This window comes from Nothobranchius furzeri, chromosome 14 (assembly GCF_043380555.1).
Source record: "Nothobranchius furzeri strain GRZ-AD chromosome 14, NfurGRZ-RIMD1, whole genome shotgun sequence".
Taxonomy (NCBI): Eukaryota; Metazoa; Chordata; class Actinopteri; order Cyprinodontiformes; family Nothobranchiidae; genus Nothobranchius; species Nothobranchius furzeri.
Window position 1 is genome coordinate 45867211 of NC_091754.1, and position 22419 is coordinate 45889629.

The 22419-nt window shown below is 49.5% G+C and overlaps 1 protein-coding gene across 9 annotated transcripts in view; it reads right to left on the minus strand.

Annotated features, from left to right (window-relative positions):
• Positions 1-22419, minus strand: part of dmd (dystrophin) — a 306195-nt gene that overhangs the window by 136002 nt on the left and 147774 nt on the right. For all 9 annotated transcript variants that reach the window (XM_054743058.2, XM_054743055.2, XM_054743052.2 and 6 more), the window contains 4 exons: positions 19429-19507; positions 17275-17387; positions 13636-13764; positions 8561-8753 (listed from right to left, as the gene is read on the minus strand). In XM_054743058.2, the coding sequence (XP_054599033.1) occupies positions 8561-8753; positions 13636-13764; positions 17275-17387; positions 19429-19507 (514 nt within the window). The remainder of the gene's footprint in view (positions 1-8560; positions 8754-13635; positions 13765-17274; positions 17388-19428; positions 19508-22419) is intronic.

The following is a 22419-nucleotide window of genomic DNA, read 5'->3' on the forward strand; positions in this document are numbered from 1 at the left end:
TCGCCGTTTTTCAATGCCTCATTAATGATGTCCTCCGCAACATGCTGGGCCGGTGGGTGTTTGCCTACCTGGATGACACCCTAATTTATTCCAAGTCCGAGGCCGAACACCTCCACCATGTTCGTGCCGTCCTGACCCGGCTCCTGAACAATAACCTGTTCTGTAAGCCTGAGAAATGCTCTTTCCACCAGCGGACAGTCTCATTCCTGGGCTTCATGATTTCGGATCAAGGCATAACCATGGACCCTCAGAAGGTCCAGGCGGTCGCTGACTGGCCCATTCAGACGAGCCTGAAACAACTACAGAGTTTTCTGGGTTTCTGCAACTTTTACCGCCGTTTTATAAGGAACTTCAGCACCATTGTTGCACCTCTCACCTCACTCACCCGACCAAGCCCATCCGGCCAACCGTTTCGTCTAACTCCAGACGCCAATCGGGCCTTCTGCCATCTGGTCACCTGGTTCACGTCTGCCCCCGTCCTCCGCCATCCAGATACCAATGTACCCTTTGTGGTTGAGGTTGATGCCTCGGACGTCGGCGCCGGTGCCATCCTGTCCCAAGGCGCGCCCGACAACAGACTCCATCCCTGCGCCTACTTCTCCAGGAAGTTTTCCACCACTCAGCAGAAGTATGGCGTGGGCGATCGCGAACTGCTGGCCATAAAATGGGCGCTGGAGGAATGGAGACAGTGGCTTCTGGGCGCTACCCAGCCGATCACGATCTGGACAGACCATCAGAACCTGACTCACATCCGCTCCGCCAAGCAGCTTAATCCTCGCCAGGCCCGCTGGGCCCTCTTCTTTGGGCCCTATGAGTTCCATCTCGCCTACCGCCCCGGAACCAAGAATCAGAAGGCGGATGCCCTCTCCCGTCAGTTCTCACACTCCACGCCCACGTCTGAGCCCGCACCGATTCTACCACAACACCAATTCCTGGCCCCCCTGAGGTGGCTGTTGGAGAAGACTATCCAGCACGCCCTCCGGGATGACCCCGCACCTCCAGAGACTCCCACGAATTGTCTCTATGACCCTACATCCTGCCGCAGCAAGACGCTTTCCTGGGCCTACTCGTCACACATGTCTGGTTCTCTAGGACTCTGAAGATCCTCCAGCAGGCTCTCTGGTGGCCACGCATGGCTAAGGACGTTATGGAATACACTAGCGCCTGTGACATCTGCGCTCGCTCAAAGACACCCAGCCAGGCCCCTGTTGGGGTTCTCAGACCACTCCCGGTGCCGAGCCGTCCCTGGTCCCACGTGTGCCTGGATTTTGTCATGGGACTCCCACCAGTCAACAACCTCAATACGGTCCTCACTGTCACAGACCGTTTCTCAAAAGTGGTCCACTTCATCGCCCTTCCAGGTCTCCCTTCGGCCCGACGCACTGCGAAGCTATTCCTGGAGAAAGTGGTGCGCCTCCACGGCTTCCTCTAGAAGGATTTCTCAGGCTTACGATGTGGTCTCCGACCGGGGTCCCCAGTTTACGGCCCGATTCTGGAAGGCCTCTTGCCGCCTAATGGGAGAATCGGTCAGCTTATCCTCAGGCTATCACCCGCAGACCAATGGTCAGACGGAGCTGGTTAACCAACAGCTGGGTTGGTACCTCTGGTGCTTTGTCTCGGCTCAGCCCTCGCAGTGGCCTGAATACCTCCTTTGGGCGGAGTTGTCCCACAATCAACACACCTCCTCGACCACTCACATGTCCAATTTCGAGGTCTGCTATAGCTACCAGCCCCCAGTCTTTGCCCACCAGGAGCCCGAAGTTGCTGTTCCTGCCGCGCAATCCCGAGTAAGGCGGTGCAAGAATGCCTGGATCAAGGCACGAGCTTCCATCACCCGGGCTAATGCCCATTACGCTCACCAACATCTCCGCCAACACCGTCCTGGTCCCTCCTATGTTCCTGGGGATAAGGTCTGGGTGTCCACCGCGGGCCTCCGCCTCCGTGTCGGATCCAAGAAGCTCGCTCCCCGGTTCCTCGGGCCTTACACTGTACAGAAAGTCATCAACCCAGTCTTGCACCGGCTGCCGGCAAGTCTCAGTATTCATCCCACCTTCCACACCTCCCTGCTCAAGCCCTATGTGGAATCTTCCCTCTTACCGCCTCCGGCGCCTCCGCCTGCCCGCTTCCTCGATGCTGAGCCAATCTACACTGTCCGACGCCTCCTGGACGCTCATCGTAGAGGTCGAGGATGGCAATACCTCGTCGACTGGGTGGACAACGGCCCCGAGGAGCGCTCCTGGGAACTGGCCTGCTCCATCCTGGACCCTTCCCTTATCTCAGACTTCTGGGACCGCCGGGGCCGCCCTGGGACTTCAGGAGCCATCCCTGAATGGGGAGGGGGGTCCTGTCAGAGCCCAAGTCCCCAAACCAGCCTCTTCCAGCTAGCCGGTCTCCACCCTGGACCACAACTCCCAGCAGTCTCCTCGTGGGGATTCCCTCCACGTCACACCCACGTCACTAACCATGACTATATACGGAAGCCGCCTCCCCAGCTTACCACTCAGTCATCGTTTCTTCAGATCCGTGATCAGAGTATCCTACCAACCTACCTATCCGACGAACTGTCTACTCACAGTAAGCTCTATTTCTTACCTCTGGCAAACCCAGCATCTCCACGTCACTTCATTGACGCTCGGATGTTCGGGGAATTCCTAGATCAAACCGTGAGCCGGTGTATCGCCAACGCTAGCACTTCCGCGTCTGTAAAGCCATGCTCGCCACAGCTCAACTCCCTTATCCAGCCGACCAGTCTGACACATATATACCGATACTTATTATACTTATATACTTATATTTATATACTGATACTCATTATACTTACATACTTATGTACCGATACTTATTATACTTATATACTTATACTTATACCGATACTCATTACACTTATATACTTATACTTATATACATTATAATGACCTGACTTATTATACTTGTACACTTATACTTATATATTGATACTTATTATACTTATATACAATACTTATTACACTTGTATACTTAAACTTATAGACCGATACTTATTATACTTATATACTTATATTTATATACCGACACTTAATATACTTATATACTTATACTTATATACCGATACTTATGGACACCGGTGTCGTTTCACATTATTTATAATGACTCGGCTTGTTTACCTCAATGTTCTGATTTCTTTGTATGAATTCTATATTTGGCTTGATGGAGACTGTCAGAACCCAAGCCCCCAAACCGGCCTCTCCCAGCTAACCGGCCTCCATCTTGGACCACATTTCCCAGCATGCTCCTCGCGGGAACTCCCGGCATTCTCCCAGTCACACCCAAGCCTATATATGGAAGACGCCGCACCGGCTCTTCACTCAGTCATCGTTTCATTGAAACCCCTGATCAGAGTTCTCTACCGAATAATCCAGACGTCAAACATCCTTACCGAGTTCAACTCCCGTACCCAGTCGACCATCGTGACAGGATGACTGAGTCCGTAGATCCAGCGGAGTTCGAGCGCATGAAAAGAAAGACGGAGCAAATGGAAAATGAACTCATTCAGCTCCACGCCCTGATCGATCGGCTCCACACCAAACAAAACTCCCAGACCGATCTCATCCTACAATTATCCACAGCCCTCCATGCTCTCCAGCAGCAAGCCCTCACTCCACCAACAGAGGGGCTGCACTTTAGTCTCCCAGAGAGGTGGAACGGAGAGACGGGGAGCCCAGACGGTCTACTCGCCACCCTCGACATGCAGTTTGAGTGCGAGCCAGGGCGCATCCCCACTGCGTGCTCTCGGGTGGCACATCTCACCTCCCTGCTCTCCGGACGAGCGGCTGAGTGGGCCGCTGCGCTTTATAATTCCAAATCACCGGCTTGCAATGACTATGCTGCTTTTGTGTCCGCCCTCAGAAAGACTTTTGTTCCACCCAGCAGCGAAGTGGGAGCAGAAACACAACTCCTAAAGCTCCGCCAGCGGGAGCGCACGGTGTGCGCTTATGCGTCGGAGTTCCGCACCATCTCCGCCAAGCTGCGGTGGGATGACTCTGCCCTCCGAGCCGTCTTCTTGGAGGGACTGGCGACCTACATCCGTGATGAGATGGCGGGAAAGGAACTGCCCCAGACCCTGGATGAAGTGGTCGATTTGGCGCTGCGCATGGATCAGCGGGTTCTGGTTCGGCCCAAGCCCTTCACTCGCCCATCCAGGGCACCTGGCCCTCTTCCTCGTTCCCCCACGCCTGCTCCCGGACCCGCTTCTACTGATGAGCCCATGCAATCAGGCCACCTTCCTCCAGAGGAGAGACAGCGACGGTGGCGCGAGGGTCTCTGTGCCTATTGTGGCTCCTCCCACCACAGACGCCTGAACTGTCCATTACGTTTGGGAAACGAAGGAACCCACTGAGTATCGGGGTCGCTCAGCCTTGGTCACCTTCAGCCCCCGCCTCTTCAAATCGACTCCTTCTTCATGTTACCCTCCTTCATGGTGAGACCTCACTTCAGATGCACGCGCTGTTGGACTCGGGGGCCGGTGACAATTTTATGGACATGGATCTGGCTAAGTGCCTACGGATCCCCATGACCCCCTTGGAGAGAGTTGTGCCTGTGACCTCGGTGGACGGTAGGCCCCTCCAACCCTATCCGATCCAAAACGGAACCCAGCCACTCCAGATGATTGTCCAAGGCCACCGAGAGACCCTCCAGTTCCTGATCATATGTGCTCCCTCCTCTCCTCTAATCCTGGGATTTCCCTGGCTCCGTCTCCACGACCCCCGGATTTCCTGGTCCCAGGGCCGCATTTTGGAATGGGGGACCCAGTGCCAGGCCCACCTCTCTCCTCCTACATCCATGCCAGACCGCCCGGACGGTGACACTGGCCAAACACCGCCCAATCTGCCACTGCCCTACCGGGACCTGGCTGCGGTGTTCGACAAGCGGCGCGCCACCACACTGCCGCCTCACAGCCCGTACGACATGGAAATTAAGCTGCAACCAGGAACCAGTCCACCCCGGGGCCGCCTTTTTTCTCTCTCTCCCGCCGAGTCCAGAGCCATGGAGGAATATATTGACCAGGCCCTCCAGCAGGGTTTCATTCGACCTTCCTCCTCCCCGGGTGCCGCAGGCTTCTTCTTTGTCAGGAAAAAGGAGGGTGATCTCCGCCCCTGTATCGATTACCGAGGTCTGAACAAAATCACAGTCAAAGACCATCATCCTCTGCCGCTCCTCACATCTGCCCTGGACGCCATCTCCCAGGCGCGGATCTTCACCAAGCTGGACCTCCGGAGCGCCTACAATCTGGTCCGTATTAAAGCTGGAGATGAGTGGAAGACCGCTTTCATCACACCCACCGGTCACTGGGAGTACCAGGTCATGCCCTTCGGGCTGTGCAATAGCCCCGCCGTTTTTCAACGCCTCATAAACGATGTCCTCCGCGACATGTTGGGACGGTGGGTGTTTGCCTACCTGGATGACATCCTGATCTACTCCAAGTCCGAGGCCGAACACCTCCACCATGTTCGCGCTGTTCTAACCCGGCTCCTGGACAATAACCTGTTCTGTAAGCCCGAGAAGTGCTCCTTCCACCAGCGGTCCGTATCATTCCTGGGCTACATGATTTCAGATAAAGGACTAACCATGGACCCTCAGAAAGTCCAGGCGGTGAGAGACTGGCCCCTTCCGACGAGCCTGAAACAACTGCAGAGTTTTCTGGGTTTCTGCAACTTTTACCACCGTTTTATTAAGGACTTTAGCACCATTGTGGCACCTCTCACTTCTCTCACCCGACCAAGCCCTCCGAGCCAACCATTCCGGCTGACTCCAGACGCCGTTCGGGCCTTCCAACACCTAGTCGCCCGTTTCACGTCGGCTCCTATCCTCCGCCATCCGGATCATGCAGTCCCCTTTGTGGTCGAGGTCGACGCCTCGGATGTTGGCGCCGGTGCCATCTTGTCCCAAGCCGGGCCCGACGACAGGCTTCATCCCTGCGCCTACTTCTCCAGGAAGTTTTCCACCACCCAGCAGAAGTACGGCGTAGGGGATCGCGAGCTGCTGGCCATAAAGTGGGCATTGGAGGAATGGAGACAGTGGCTACTGGGCACCACTCAGCCGTTCACCATCTGGACGGACCACCAGAACCTGACCCACATCAGATCAGCCAAGCAGCTCAATCCTCGCCAGGCCCGCTGGGCCCTCTTCTTTGAGCCCTATGAATTCCATCTCGCCTACCGCCCAGGGACAAAGAACCAGAAGGCGGACGCCCTTTCCCGCCAGTTCACACATCCAACGCCCACGTCCGAGCCGGCACCTATCCTCCCCGAGCACCGTTTCTTGGCCCACCTGAGGTGGCCACTGGAGGAGGCTATCCAAAACGCCCTCCGAGACGATCCAGCACCTCCAGAGACCCCCGCGGGTCGGCTCTACGTCCCCACGGCCTGTCGCAGCGAGGCATTGTCCTGGGCCCACTCATCACGCCTGTCTGGCCACGCGGGCTTCACACGGACTCTTAGGTTCCTCAAACGAGCTCTCTGGTGGCCACGTATGGAGAGAGATGTAAAGGACTATACGAGTGCCTGTGACGTCTGCGCCCGCTCCAAGACATCCAACCAGGCCTCGGTTGGTACCCTCAGACCTCTTCCGGTACCCAGCCGCTCCTGGTCCCATGTGGGGTTGGACTTCGTCACAGGGCTCCCACCAGTCAACGACCTTAATACCATCATGACGCTCACTGACCGGTTTTCTAAGGCTGTTCACTTCATCGCCCTTCCGGGCCTCCCCTCGGCCCGACGCACAGCTGAGTTGTTCCTGGAGAATGTGGTGCGTCTCCATGGATTTCCTGTCGACGTGGTCTCGGATCGTGGTCCCCAGTTCACGGCACGGTTCTGGAGGGCTTTTTGTCATCTGTTGGGAGCATCAGTCAGCCTATCTTCGGGCTATCACCCGCAGACCAACGGCCAAACGGAGCGGGCAAACCAACAACTGGGTCGGTACGTCCGCTGCTTTGTCTCGGCCCAACCCTCGCAGTGGCCTAAGTACCTCCTCTGGGCTGAGTTATCCCACAATCTCCACACCTCCTCAGCCACTCTGATGTCCCCGTTCGAAGTCTGCTATGGCTACCAGCCCCCGGTCTTTGCCCACCAGGAACCCGAAGTTGCGGTGCCGGCCGCTCAATCCCTGGTGAGGCGCTGCAGGAACGCCTGGATAAAGGCACGGGCCTCCATAACCCGAGCTAACGCCCGTTACTCTCACCAACACCTCCGCCGACACCGTCCTGGTCCCTCATATGCTCCAGGGGATAAGGTCTGGGTGTCCACGGCAGACCTCCGTGTCCGTGCCGGGTCCAGGAAGCTCGCTCCCCGGTTCCTTGGGCCTTACCCCGTGCAAAGGGTCATCAACCCGGTCACGTACCGGCTGCGGCTGCCTGCGAGTCTCCGCATCCATCCCACCTTCCATATCTCCCGGCTCAAGCCCTACGTGGAATCCTCCCTCCTTCCGCCTCCGGCTCCGGCGCCTCCACCTGCCAGCTTCCTCGACGGTGAGCCCATCTACACCGTCCGGCGCATCCTGGACGCTCGCCGCAGGGGACGGGGCTGGCAGTATCTGGTCGATTGGGCAGACTACGGCCCTGAGGAACGCTCCTGGGAGCCGGCCCGCTCCATCTTGGACCCTGCCCTTGTCTCTGACTTCTGGGACCGCCGAGGTCGCCCTGGGACTTCTGGAGCCGTCCCTGGACCGGGGGGTCCTGTCAGAACCCAAGCCCCCAAACCGGCCTCTCCCAGCTAACCGGCCTCCATCTTGGACTACATTTCCCAGCATGCTCCTCGCGGGAACTCCCGGCATTCTCCCAGTCACCCCCAAGCCTATATATGGAAGACGCCGCACCGGCTCTTCACTCAGTCATCGTTTCATTGAAACCCCTGATCAGAGTCGACCATCGTGACAGAGACATCTGGCCCACTTAGAAAAACCTTCTAGATAAAATTCCTTCTACTCCGTCCTCTATGTTAAAGTGAACAATTTTATAAAATCAAAGTAGTAATAAAAAGCTTTAAAACGTTCAAATGCAATAAGTAAATGGCCTGTATTTCATATAGCGCCTTCTAGAGTCCTGGAACCCCCCAAGGTGCTTTACAACACAATCAGTCATTCACACATTCACAAGCTGGTGAGGATGAGCTACAATGTAGCCACAGCTGCCCTGGGGCGCCCTGACAGAAGCGAGGCTGCTGAGCACAGGTGCCACCGGTCCCTCTGACCACCAGCAGCGGGTGGGTGGGGGTGGGGGGTTCACAAGGACACAACGACAGCGACAGACTGAGTGGGGCTCGAACCTGCAACCTTCTGATTAAGGGGCGAGCGCTTAGCTCCTGCGCCACCGTCTGAAATGAGAAACTATTAAGAAAAAATGAAGAGGAAAGCATAAGAAATGTAAAAAGTTTCAAGCGTTTAAGAAAATTTGAAGGTATCAAATTTTTAACCAAAACAAGAAATTTTCTTTTAAAAAATATCAAAAAAGTTCAAAGATTATGTGAAAAAACCCCAAACACCCCCCAGTTCCAGTATCTGGTTAAAGGATGTTCAAGGTCCTCCTCACCCAGCTGGAGCTGCCTCTCTCGGGCTCGAAGGTCCTCCAGGACCCGGCTGTAATGTTCTTTCAAGGCTGTGACGTCAGCATCGAGGAAGGCTGAAGGGTCCTCCTCTCCTTCTTTCTCTTCCTTCAGCTCCTGCAGCCGTTGCTCAAGGAGGTCCACCTGAGGCTGCAGGGCGGACAGGTGCGCCACCTCCTCCTGTTGGGGTAAAGAAACACCATGGTCAGCTTCATTAGTGGAGTTGGACGTCCATCCTGTAGGGACAGAAGTCCTCCTTCTTCTCAACTCAAAGCTGTGACCACATGTGGACAACCTACAGTTATACATCTGGGCCTCATTTATCAAGCTTGCTTACGCACAAAACGGGGTCTGAAAACTGCGTAAGCAACTTTCCACGCAAACTTTGGGATTTATGAAAGAAAACTTAGCGAAAAAATGTGTGCAACTTTAAGTTGCCTAAGGACCTGGTTTATTTTGGACATGGAGAGCAACTGCAGTGCTGCTGCTGAGAAGGATACAATTATGAAATCCTGCAGCATTATCACTTGTACTGCTTCGTTTTCACACAGAACAAGACCTCCACACACACGTGCGCGTACACACACATGTGCGCACATACACACACAGCCTGAATACGGAATGCAGAATATCAGCAGGGGGACAGATGGAGACAGAATGTCATGTGTCTGTGACAGTGTGTGTGTCCTGTCACTGTGACCCAATTGATCATGCTCCCTGGCTACTTGGACAAGGGAGATCTCTGTTTGGGTGACTGGTTAGCACGCGTGATTTTCACCCAGGAGTCTGGGGATCGAATCCCAATTGAACCATTTTTTTTATATCCGCCACAGATCTCTCTGAAGAACTCACAGCATTAACGGCTTCAGACGCTGTGCCACTCCGTGGATTTTCTCTGTGTTGCAAAAGCACTTCCTTTCATTTCTCCACCTCACCCACAAGTACCTCAATTTCTGCTGTAAAATTGCGCTTCCTTGATTTGCCTTGACCTACGGTCGCCATGTCATTGGCAGAGCGCCGCAACAGCCGGCTTATGTATATGCATGAGATCCACAAGGCACTTTGCATTGACTATTTATGGCAGTAAGTGGGCGTGGTGAGGGCGGGATGTGACTAAAATGCAGCTGAGAAACATTCTAGATAGTTTCTGATTTATGAAGCGGAGATTGCGTGCAGCTGTGCGTACTCCATGTTTGATAGATCACAAACCTACTTGGCTAAGTACTTTTTTTTTACTGAGCTTAAGTACGGTTTTAGTAAGGATTCCACGCAATGTTTGATAAATGAGACCCCTGGTCTTTAGCAGGTTTCTGAAGCACTAATGACTCCACTGGGCTTGATGGCTCTTTTAATGGCCTCAGTTTGGTAAAACAGAGATTAGTCCTGCCACGACATGGACTACTGCTACCATGCCAACGCCGTACTGGTCTGGCCCTGAACTGTTTCTACAACAGGTGAGACATCAACCATACATCTAAGGACAGGACAGCACTATGAAGCTAGGACAGTGAGATGAACTTGGGTGAACCACGCAGGGAGAGTTACAGCTGCATAATGACAACATCATACTAGATTTAATAAAAGTGGATGCTGGTGAATCCGCTGGTTCAGCTTCTGGACCACTACATGAAAGTCACAAAGACCCCTGTCCTTCAGTATTAGTTAGTCTAAAACATGGCATGCAAAACCATAAACCTAATAATTTATTTACAGAGTGGGCTCTTAAAACTCTGGATCTAGAAAGGACCATGCTGTGAAAAGGTTCAGCGAGTCTGGGGGCTGAACGTGAAGGATGGCGGAGTGTGAGGCGTCAGTACCGAAGTGTTCCTGACATAAGAGTTCTACCCGTACAGCCAGAAATGTTTCATCTGTATTACAGATGGAGGAAGTCTTTTCTAATCTGTGCTCAAGTCTGACTAATTTCTAAAAGAAAGAAGATGTATGCTCCATGGTTGAAAGGACCTCAGTAGCTTTAAGGAAAAACAAGTTCCACAAGCCAAAGAAAACCCCTCCAGACTTTTATCAGGGAAAGCTACGATCCGTGATAGAATGAGGCGAGGCTGTGAGCAGAGGCATGGCTGACTAGGATTCAAATGAAGGCTGCATCGTTACTATCAGGAAAAATCTTTGAGTCTCCATTTTTCATAATGTTTTACATAAATCAGCTCTACTGGTCACCCTTCACACCGTCTGTGGTTCTATGGATGAATATCCAAGGAAAAGCTTCATGAAGTGCTCATGACTCAAACTTCACTCTGCCAGAACAAAATGGATCTATGGGAAGCAGGATATATACGTATATACTGTATACTGTAGGTGTATAAGTATACATGGGTATATATACTGTAGGTGTGTAAGTATACATGGGTATATATACTGTTGGGGTATAAGTATACATGGGTATATATACTGTAGGTGTATAAGTATAGAGCTCCGGACCCCACGTGACTCTCAGTTAGTGGACGCCATTTTGGCATGCAAAAAAGGTAAACAAACACGGATGTAACCATGAACATGAATGGGATCCGCTTGGATTTTACTTCGTCGGAGTTTACTTCACGCTTTAAAACAGAAGAAATCGTTTTATATAGTCAGAAATCAAATAGACTGAACATCTCCGACCCTTACCGTGCCCCTGGGATACTTTTTAAAAACGCCAGAAGCTGTCGGAGCAGACTTCTTACCGGCACAACACCGGACCTGGCCGGGGGAACCCCTTGGGATTCCCCCGGCCGGAGGAGCTGGGGAGAAGGTCTGGGACTCTTGACTCTACTGCCCGCTCCGACGCCAGAAGCTGTCAGAGCGGGCTTCTTACCGGCACAACACCGGACCTGACCGGGGAACCCCTTGGGATTTACCCGGAGGAGCTGGCTCCGGCGGCTGGGGACAGGGAAGTCACGCTACTGCCCCCGCAACCCGACTCCGGATACGCAGATGAAAATGGATGGATGGACGGACAAATAACAGATTTACACGTGAGTAGTCTCGGTGACACAGATAATAGCAATCCAAAGTGCTTTTTATGTGTGATCTGACAATTGATCAACCATTGCTTAAAAATTAAATACAGTTAGCCGGTTAATTGCTGTGATCATAAAACACAGAAACGGCAGCACGCAGAACTCACGAGGCAACGTTTTACGTGATGTTTACTTGCTGCTATGAGTAATAAGACAGAAAAAGCCACGCCAAAATAAGTTTAGGAAGCCCACTAAGAATCATAATAAAAGCATTTAAAATAAATACCATACACAGTTGAGGAAACGTTGGTTTAAGTACCTGATATGAAGCGGTCGCTGCATAAGCGAAAACCTTTACTCTCGGGATCCCACAGCTTCATTTTCGCCCGGTCACTAGCGCGTTTTATTACAATGATCCAACGTTTGCGGCGCTCCGGATCTTGGGGAATCCTGTAGAAGGCTCATTCCTTATGTCGTCCGTGTCTGTTCTGCATCCTGGGGCACAACAGGAATCTACCATATTTCCCGTTTGATTGAGTTTTCTGACAATAACAAATAGTCCAGCTGCCGGCTTCTGCATGCCAATATGGCGCCGTTTCGATTTGAACTGTTGCATGCCGGGAGAAGTGACATCAACTCCCGGAGCTCTATACATGGGTATATATACTGTAGGTGTATAACTATATGTCTAAACTTTATGCCAAAGTGTGTGTGTGTGTGTGTGTGTGTGTGTGTGTGTGTGTGTGTGTGTGTGTGTGTGTGTGTGTGTGTGTGTGTGTGTGTGTATACTGAGCCAGGATCCTCTGGAGGTTTCTTCCTGTTAAAAGGGAGTTTTCCTCTCCACTGTCACTGCATGCTTGCTTAGTATGAGGGTTGCTGTAAAGACTCTGACACTAGTCAGTGACTTGATGTAACCTGCTGGATTCCTTATATAGGAAACCTTTTACTGATTGGCTTAATGACCTGACTTGTATTGTTTACTGTGTGAAGGTCCTTGAGACGACTCTGGTCCTTATTTGGTGCTTTAGAAATAAACTGAATTGAATTGAAATATTACCTCAATGTGAACATGTGCTCAGGCATACTGTGATCATGTTTAGGTGTTCTATTTTAAAAAGTTCCAATTTTCTGAAAATTACAGACTGGAATTACAGAAAGACACACTCGATATTGAGGATTCTTCTTCTCCCAGTTTTCTACAACAAAAAGCAACCAGTCTGCACAATCCTAATGTACTGCTGTGCGGGTGTAGCTCTCTCAGTGGGACAGAAATATGTGGGAGAGAGAGTATTTTTGTACTAGTCTGAATTCATTAGAAGACAAGGAACTATGAACTTTTGTCAGAAGTGGAATACTATCAAATAGAAGTTCATCTAGAACTTGGATCTGAACAAACTCACACAGATAATCTGAAAATATGTCCCTAACCCCTTTTCCATCATGACTCGGTATGATGGTGCCATAGTCTAGATGCAAGGCCACTGTGGTCTGAATCTGCTCCTGAAAACACCTAGACCCAGCCGAGACCATTCATCCCAGAGCTACCATAGCAACAAAAGTATTCAGGTCAGGAAACCCTTATCATGCTAGCACAGGCAGGAAACCCGTGAGACCAGTCCTGCTTCACATTCTTGACAACCAAAGCCAACCTCACTTAAACTACACCAGATTCCCCCTCGCTCTGGCCGGGGCGCCACCTTCCTACAGTTTGAGTATGCCCTAAGCCATTTTGCATGCATGCCTCTGTGGTTGTGGTAGAAGAAGACCAAGCTAAGATCCCATCATAGTCAGGTCTTCAGTCTACAAGCATTGACTTCGAGATGTGCTTGAAGTTCCTAAACAGAACAGAACCAGGCTCGTTGTGTAGATGCTAGAGCGAAAGATGGAGTAGCAAAAAGTACTCACTGCGTAAAGCTGTAAAAAGTTGCATGAAAAACAGAATAACAGAAATATTCAAACATTTAAAGGACTAAATACTTCAAACAAGCAGCAACAAAAGTAGAATGGACACAAGTGGCTTCACACGCAGCAAACAGTAGTGTCTAAGGCTCCAGCAGGACCACACTGGATCATGAAGTTCTGACTCATGTTGCTCCACTCACCCGACATCGGTCCAGTTGCACTTTGAGTGGTTCTGACTCAGACGCGGGAGGTGCCTGGACTTTCAGCCAGTTCTCGCTGCTTTCCACAGCCTGTTCACACTGCTCAAACAAGCTGTAGAAGGCCAGCACCTGCAGAGAAGACAGAGGCGGATTTAGCAATTTGGGGGCCCAAGGCGAACACAGACATGGGGCCCCTTACACAAAATTTTCGACAATCTTACCTTTAACTGGATTTGCGAAAATCTACCCTCTTCTGACACGATTTATTTTCACTTTTTATTAGTCCTCCTCTTTTTTCCTGTTTTTCTCTCCCTTTGAGTGCTTTCTTCTTCCTGTCAGTGCTCCTGTGCTTTTGCCTTTGTTATTTTATTTCTATTTTCCATTTTGGTCTATGTTTTCCTCCCTTTCAACATTTTCCATTGTCTTTCCTTTCTGCCTCCTTTTGATGTTTACATCGAGAAACGACGTCACTTTCAGAAGTGAAAATAAAAGCTTTTATGAAGCAAGCTGCTTCTTTCTCTTATTGGAGCCACTAGGATAACTCCATTTCATGTTTCATGTTTTACTATTGCTTTGAGTTAGTTACGAATGCTCCCACCTCTCTTATTCTTCTTATTTGTGGTCTCATGGCACTTGGCAAACAACAATTTGGTGCATTACCGCCACCAACTGGATTGGAGTGGAATGACTACCAATCACTTCCTGTTTGTGCATCGCTGTCTTAATAACCCTCTTATGACCATAATTATAACAGGGCCGCCTGGTATGTTTTTAATCTTATGGCTGTAAAATTATAATAAAAAGTACAAAGTGTGTGTAACTCTCTCCTTTTTGAGAACAACCTCAGCTTTTAGTGTATGGTTTGTATTTAGAATTTATTTCTATTAAAGCCTTTAAAAAATCAGCTTCAAAGTGAAAAAAAGCAAAAAACGGATTTGAATTTTTTACATTTCTTACTGAACAGGAACTTCAAAATTACTGGGCAAACAATTTAAACTTTGAACTGAAATGCATCTATTCTTTAAAAAGTTTGAACCTTGGTATCTTTTTTTAGCTGTTTTTAAGACCATTTAGTATTGTTAACTTTCAGATGTTTTTATTTGATGTGGTAGGCCTTGAAGCAGTTTCTCTCCAGCTGCAGGCAGAGTCACACCTCACACTGCCATGGGGTGCTTCTCTGGCACACCATGCACTGCTATACCAGAAACTTTTGTTTTAGCAAAAATAATTATTTATTGTAAAAAGATAAATAATGCTGGAATGAAGCTGAATCTTACAATTAGCAAATAGTTGAGGGTTGTTAAAATAAAAAATAAAGACTGAACAAACATTCATATCCTGGTTCACTGGAGATCTGTCCTTCTTCGTGGTCACTGACTTCAGATATAAGCCTTCTGGGACACCTAATAGATCGTGTTGATTTTCTTTGAGGCATTTCCATAATTTCATGCTGGTTTTTATGCTGATTAGCTTCCCCGTTCCGATATCCGCTTCCACCGCGCTGTGCTCCGTTTCAATCAGGCTGTACAGCAGGATTTCCCCTCGTAGCGATATTTTGCATAACTCTGATTGCTTCATGCTATAGATCGTTGGAAAGCTGCTTTTATGTACTTTTAGGAACCGTTGGAATTATTTGAATCTGATCAGCCGTTCAGAAGTTATAAAACGGAGCATTTTGGATGACAAACTCAGCACGTCTCTGAATCTGTGTTGTGATTCGGTGCACTCAAGACAGGGAATCCCGGTGGCTACCGTAATGTTTGTATATGCACGAAAAGCCCCATTTTTAATCTTTTCAGCACTTTTGGAATTTTAATGATATCTTGAATGGTTCAGGAATTATGTTAATGAGAAGTGCGCATGTCCAATCCCGTCTGCGGCCACAGGTTGGTAATAAGAATATTGTGGCATTAACAGAGGGGTGCCGACGGTCAGGGCTAGGAGGCCCCCCACCACTAGGGGGCCCCAGGCGGCCGCCTACCTATGCCTAATGGTAAAACCGCCTCTGAGAGGAGACATGATTTAGAGCCTGGGAGAGTTAGATGCTATGCTGTGTACTTAAAGGGTTAGGGGTGTATATTTCTTCATTCAGAGATTATGTGTTTGCTGTAAGTTTCTTGCTATGTCAAAAGGCCTGAAACTAAAAGTCAATAAATGAGAGGAAATTACTGGATAATCATCTAAAAATAATTAACCCTGAAGTCAACCTGATCCAAGATGGCTGCCACTGCTAAGTGACAAAGCAAGCATATGAAATGCTAGGTAGACCTTTACCCTAGCTTTTATTGATTAGACTGGTGTTCCTGTTCCAGTGTCCTGGACTGTGGCGGCCCTCTGGACTCTGTTTTGGGGTTGGCTTCTAGTCTTATGAAATAAATATTCAAGGTTTCTGAGTGTAATGTGTAGATCTCGGCCTTGGTCTGTCACACCATCCACATTGTACCTGACCCTCCATGTTCCTCATAAAGGTGGGTCCACAGGTGGATGAGCCCACGGTTTGGTCTGAGCCCGGCCACCAGTAACCAGCACACTGGCTCCAACCCCAGGTCTGGCTGCAGGGTGACCCCTCTGTTTTAAGATCAGTAAGGATGTTGAACCGTGCATTTTCTCATTTTTCACCTCTGGGAGACCCTGCCAGGGGGCTAAATGCCCCTGGTCAACATAGCTACCACTGGGGCACACAAACTCTACCACTATGGTAAGGTGGCGGTTCAAGAAGGAGTTTAATGATCTCTGGGTTTTGCTAATGAGCAAAGGAAGGAGGGGGGAGCAGGAGGTCGACTGATGGAATGGAGGAGCATCTGCAGTGATGGGAGAGGAGCTCAGCTGGAAAGCCCACCCACCCATCCATCCATCCATCCATCCATCCATCCATCCATCCACTTCACTTCTCCGGGGTCGGGTTGCGGGGGCAGCAGCCTTAGTCGAGAGGCCCAGACTTCCCGCTCCACAGCTACTTAGGCCAGCTCCTCCGAGGTAATCCCAAGGCGTTCCCTGGCCAGGTGAGAGACGTTGTCCCTCCAGCATGTCTCCTTCCAGTTGGACGTGCCCGGAAAACTTCACCAGGGAGGCGTGCAGGAGGCATCCCAACTAGATGCCCGAGCCACCTCAACTGGCTCCTCTCGATGTAGAGAAGCAGCGGGTCTACTCTGAGTCCCTCCCGGATGACCGAGCTTCTCACCCTATCTCTAAGGGAGAGCCCAGCCACTCTGTGGAGAAAACTCATTTTGGCCGCTTGTATCTGTGATCTCGTTCTTTTGGTCACTGCCCAAAGCTCATGACCATAGCTGAGGGTTCAGCTCAGCTCTCCCTTCACCATGACAGACCCGTACACCGCCTGCATCTCTGCAGATGCAGCACCAACATACTTGAGTACCTCCAAATGCTTCTTTACCTCACTTGTGAATAAGAACTCAAACTCCTCCACTTGAGGCAGGACCTCGTCCCTGACCTGGAGAAGGCTTTCTAAACTTTTTTGATTCCGCCAGAAAGCAAACTTCTCAGTTTACTGGGTGATCTGATGATCTGTGGTATAGTTTTGGTCCAGTCAACACTTTAAGTTGGTAAGCAATCCACTTGGTAAGTTAAGTCATAAAGGACATGATCTTGGGTCTAGTGTGATGAATCCAACATACATACCTTGGTCTGGTAGGCCAGCCATGCCAGTCTGTCGGCCAGCAGGGTGCAGAAACCCACCCAGCGCTGATTTAGCTGGTCTGCTGCCTGAGCAATGTCATCAGCCCGACTTCCCTCTGGAGTGGAGGAGAAACAGAGGTGGAGGGACAAGAGTTGGATCAACACAGGACAGCCATACGAAGCTGGATCCTCTGACACTGCGTTTACACGCTCATCTAAGTCCATCTAAGTACTAAACAGGGAGCCTTTATTCTAGTTTACATGTACATTCACAAACCAAACTCTGAAATGAATTTCGTTCCACCCAGTACAGTAGGTGGTGGCATGCAGCCTTTTGTGCCGGCATACTTCCGGTTAGCTTCTAAAACACGCTGGTGGAGGTGAAGCAGGTGGAGGCAGAAAGGCTGAAGGATTGGACAACAAAAACCCTGCAGCACAGCTTATTTTGTACGTTCTAGATTGTTTGATGGTGTTGCACATGTTACTTTGTGGTGATGATACTACCAAAAAACCCCATCCACGACCTCATCACTTCTGACAGTCACCAGATGGAATCGTTGTCCCACTGCATCATCTGGGTGCTTCAGCAAGGTTAGAACCAGCTCGTCTTCAGCCAGACTAACGCGTTTACGTGCATTTAAAAAAAAGTCTGTTCTGGGTAATAGTTCGGTTTTCTGATGTGCATGTAAACGCTCTGACCCTAAACAAACTATGTTTTCAGGGGAATCATGAGATGATAACCATCTAAAGTAGAACCCTAACAGAACCCGAGAAATGCTGCTGGTCTCTGTGCTGTTCTGGTTTCACTCTGCCAGGTCCAAAACATGTTTCTCACTAGGGAGCCTCATCACTTCAATCTGAAAAGTGAAGAGTTCCAAGAAATTAAGGCTCTGGTTTCCATAGAAACTATATCATTAATTTTTCTGGAATATGATTGGTCACTCTGAGTTTGACATACATGCTGGACATGGAACGTTCTCCATCCCATCTCCTGAATCAGCGGCAGAAAGGAAACAGACGGGAAAGCGATTGGGTCAGAAACAGGCTCCTCTCCGTCGCAGGGAAAATTACTGTTCATGGCCCCACCCACCTTGGCTTGGGACCGCCCATGGGGAGGTGAAAGCAAAGCACGTCTCTGCTAGTAGAAGCTAACTGTTAGCATTAGCAACTCCACAATATGGCAGAACAGGTTTAGGCTTTTTTATTAGAGGAAATAAAATGTTAACATTGTGTTTCCCCCAAGTAAGCCAGAATAGAATAGAACCGAATTAATCAGATAATAGAATAGAATAGAATGAAAATATCCCTTGTTAAGGACATTGTGGTCTCACTGAAGAAAATCAGATAAACAACACACACACACATGCACACGCACACACACACACGCACACGCGCACACACACACACACACACACACGGTGACAGACATGAAGATGGAAGCTACTGTGCTACTCCAGAGATCTGTTCTGAGCTGAAACCTTGTCCCTGAACATGGAGAACTTGTCTTCTCTGTGCCGGTAAAAACATAAAATATCATTTCTGTGGGCGACGGTGGCACACGAGTTAAGTGGTCCGTAACCAGAAGGTTGCAGGTTCGAGCCCCATTCAGTCTGTTGCTGCTGTTGTGTCCTTGGGCAAGACACTTAACCCACCTCGCTTACTGCTGGTGGTCAGAGGGACCGCTGGTACCTGTGTACGGCAGACTCTCCTCTGTCAGCGTGCCCCAGGGCAGCTGTGGCTACATCGTAGCTCATCATCACCAGAGTGTGCATTGGTGAATGACTGACTGTGTTGTAAAGCACCTTGGGGGTTCCAGGACTCCAAAAGGTGCTTCATCAAATGCTGGCCATTTATAATTCATTTACATTCCTGGCAGTGATACACGGACAGGCTGGTGTGTGTGGTGTACTGGTAGGAGGACGTAGTCCTGCCGTGGCTCCGTGCTTTGGCTAAAGGTTACTGAAACAAAAGTAAGACTCTGGTTCTTCTGTTGCTTTCAGGAAAGGCAACAATTGCACAGACACACACAAAGATACATCCCTGTCCTTTTTCCTCTCTGTCGCAGTTTCTATGGAGACGGGGAGAGAGGGTGGGACAGGTGGAGGCGTTGCCATGGGGACAGACGGGTTGTGCATGCCTGTGAGAGTGTGAGTGTACCTTGCTCGGCGAGGGTCTGAGCCGTGCGCGTCGCCTCCTGAAGCTTCCTGTACTTCTCTGGCCGCTCTCTCTCTATGGCCTGGGGGAGGGGGGGCACATGAGGAAGACATTACAGGTGGGCAGGCTGCCAGCAGAGGACTTATTAGTGACACTATAAGATAAGCATTTCAACTCTAATCAGTGGTTATTGCAGATTTAATCAGTCCAGCAGCAAACATCTGGACTCATCAGCTGTAGAGAGCCAGAAGCAGTGACCCTGGTACTGAGGGGTGCTTTCACACCTGGGTGGGTTCGATTGGACGGGGATACAACAGCAGGGGCGGAGTTACCTGTTAGCTGAAACCTACTCTGACCAGGGAGGATGAAGGATTGGCCAGGACCCAAAACAGATCTCCTTCAGAACTTTTACATCAAATCAAACACAAGAAATCTGGTCCTCAGATCATCTAGCAGCAGGAGTCTGGACCTCCGCACTGCTCCACACCTGCTAACTAGCAGTGTTTCTTTGTTCACATCAGATGCTTCAGATTCACACTTTTGGTTCTGACTCGGTTTCTGCTCCAGTCTGACCTCATGGCCCCATTAGACCAACAGAGGGAAGATGAATGATCCTTCTCCAGTTCTTCGTATGGATGGGCGTTGGTTTGGGATCTTCATCCTATCAGAAGTGTTCCTGAAAGTCCCAGAATCTCCCCACCAGGAAGAGCTTTATACTCAACTACACACACTCATTTATCAGTTGATCAATTATTCTACAAAATTAATATTCCAAATAATCTAAACAATGTATTTTATTCTAAATCTTTAGATTTTTCTACTTCAGGACTTATTTTGAAATATTTTCATCAAGAGTTAAAACTTTCTACAACAAAGAAATATGAATGTATAATGTAGTCAGACTGAGATGTAGATAATGCTTTAGATGCACATGCATGACAACACTTTAAAGGGGCATTATGGAAGTTTGACAGCCAAAACATGTATAGAAATAATACATTTCTTCTTCACACATTATCCAGCAATGCCCTGGTCCTGTAGAATGAGCCCTGGCATTTTTACTGTGATTGCCTGTTTTTCTGTAAAATCACAGAAAGAGAGAGCTGCTCGGGTCGAGCAGGCTGCTTCATGCGCGTTCACGCTCAGGCATCGCCCTCAGAGCCGTTCTTTGAACGTTGTTTCAGCTGTCATCAAGGATATAAATGCTACAGATACAAGTGACATCATTGAGGCAGTAGCTCGCCTAGTTAGTTGTTGGACTCTTGTGCAGAAGACCTGGGTTCGATTCTGGATGTGAACATAATTTATTTAGTTTCTTTTTTACATTAATGGTATATTTTTTTTACAGTAAGATGCCCACATTTTTATTTGAGACTCGCAGAACGGCATTGAATTGACAGATAAAAAAGATGTGGGTTCAACTTTCATTTTGGAACAATTTTTCAAGAGCGTGCAGGAGGACTGGCCCATCTTAAACCTTTGTCGGCTGTGCTGAAGAGAAACGTACAGAACCAAGTTATTTAATTAATTAGCTGCGCGTTCTCCTGTCCTCTGTCCTCCGGGCCACACACACGCACGCACGCACGCACGCACGCACGCACGCACGCACACACACACACACACACACACACACACACACACACGGAGCTGACTGTCTCAGCTGTTATTTTCGTTAAGGAGTGTGCACGTACAGCATGCGCGCCTCGTGCACGAGCCTACTATTGAAGCTGCCGTTACACTTTTGGCCTGAGGGGGCAATCGCGAGCATAAAAATTCAAAACTCTGTAAAGTCCCTTTAAGGTCTGAATATTAATGAATCATGACCGACATTCTGATCATGTTTCCTGAAACATTCCTTCACTGAGGAATGTAGCCGATAGAAACCTCCAGCTCCATAAAGCTGTTCTGGTGGTGTATCACCTCCGGGGGTGGTCTCATCCTTGCAGGCTTGGGTCCTCCCCCAGCATCTTACACCTTGCAGTTATGTGGTGGATAGTCTCAGGGTTCTACACCTTGGGTCTTGTCTGGTGTGGTAGATCTTGGCCTCTGTTGCTCTGGTGTTCAGGGCCTGTTCCTGTGCAGCCATGACAAGCCTCTGTGCTTTCCTTCAGACCAGCTCTCTCTAGCCATTGGTAGGATTTCTTGATAACGGTAACTTCAGTTATCTGTGGATGGTACATCCCATGTAGGGGTGTGTCCTCCCATGATGGTATCTCCATCCTCTGTTCTCCATTGTCTGAGACATTCACTGAGCATGACATCTGTTGGGGGTTGTCCTTGATGTACTTATGGATCTTGGCTGTTTGATCCTGGACAATGGCTCTCACACTCACAAGACCTCGGCCTCCTTCCTTACGGCTAGTGTACAGTCTCAGGGTGCTGGATTTGGGACGGAACCGTCCATGCTTGTTTAGGAGCTGCTGTGTCTTACCATCTTTGGTCTGTATTTCTTCCTTTGGCCAGCTTATTATTACTGCAGAATGTCTGACTACTGGCTGGGCGTAGCTGTTATGATGCAGATCTTGTTGCCATATAGAGGAGATGGCTGATTGAGGTTCCATTCTTGAGTCGGTATCTATACCATACCAATACCGTACCGAAGTTCCTCCCAAACAACAGCATAAAAACATAAAATACAGATAAAACTGTCAATAAGAACAGATGAAAAAAGTCAAAATACAGAATAAAAATAAATAAAAACAAAAACTGACGGTCTAAAAGCCAAATCGTAGAAATGCGTCTTCATCCGTGACTTGAAGGCTCCAACGGATGATGGCCGTGGAATAGTGGTTGGCAATGATTTCCAGAGTGGGATCAACATACAGGAAGGCTCGCTCCCTCCTTGCCTCGTAATTCATAGTGGGGGTGCAAAGTAGCAGGCTTTCAGCTGATCGTAGCGAGAGCACAGGCACGTAGGGCATGAGAAGGTCCAACAAATATGAAGGTCTAGACAGTTCAACGCTTCAAATACAAAAAGCAGGACTCTACATTGTA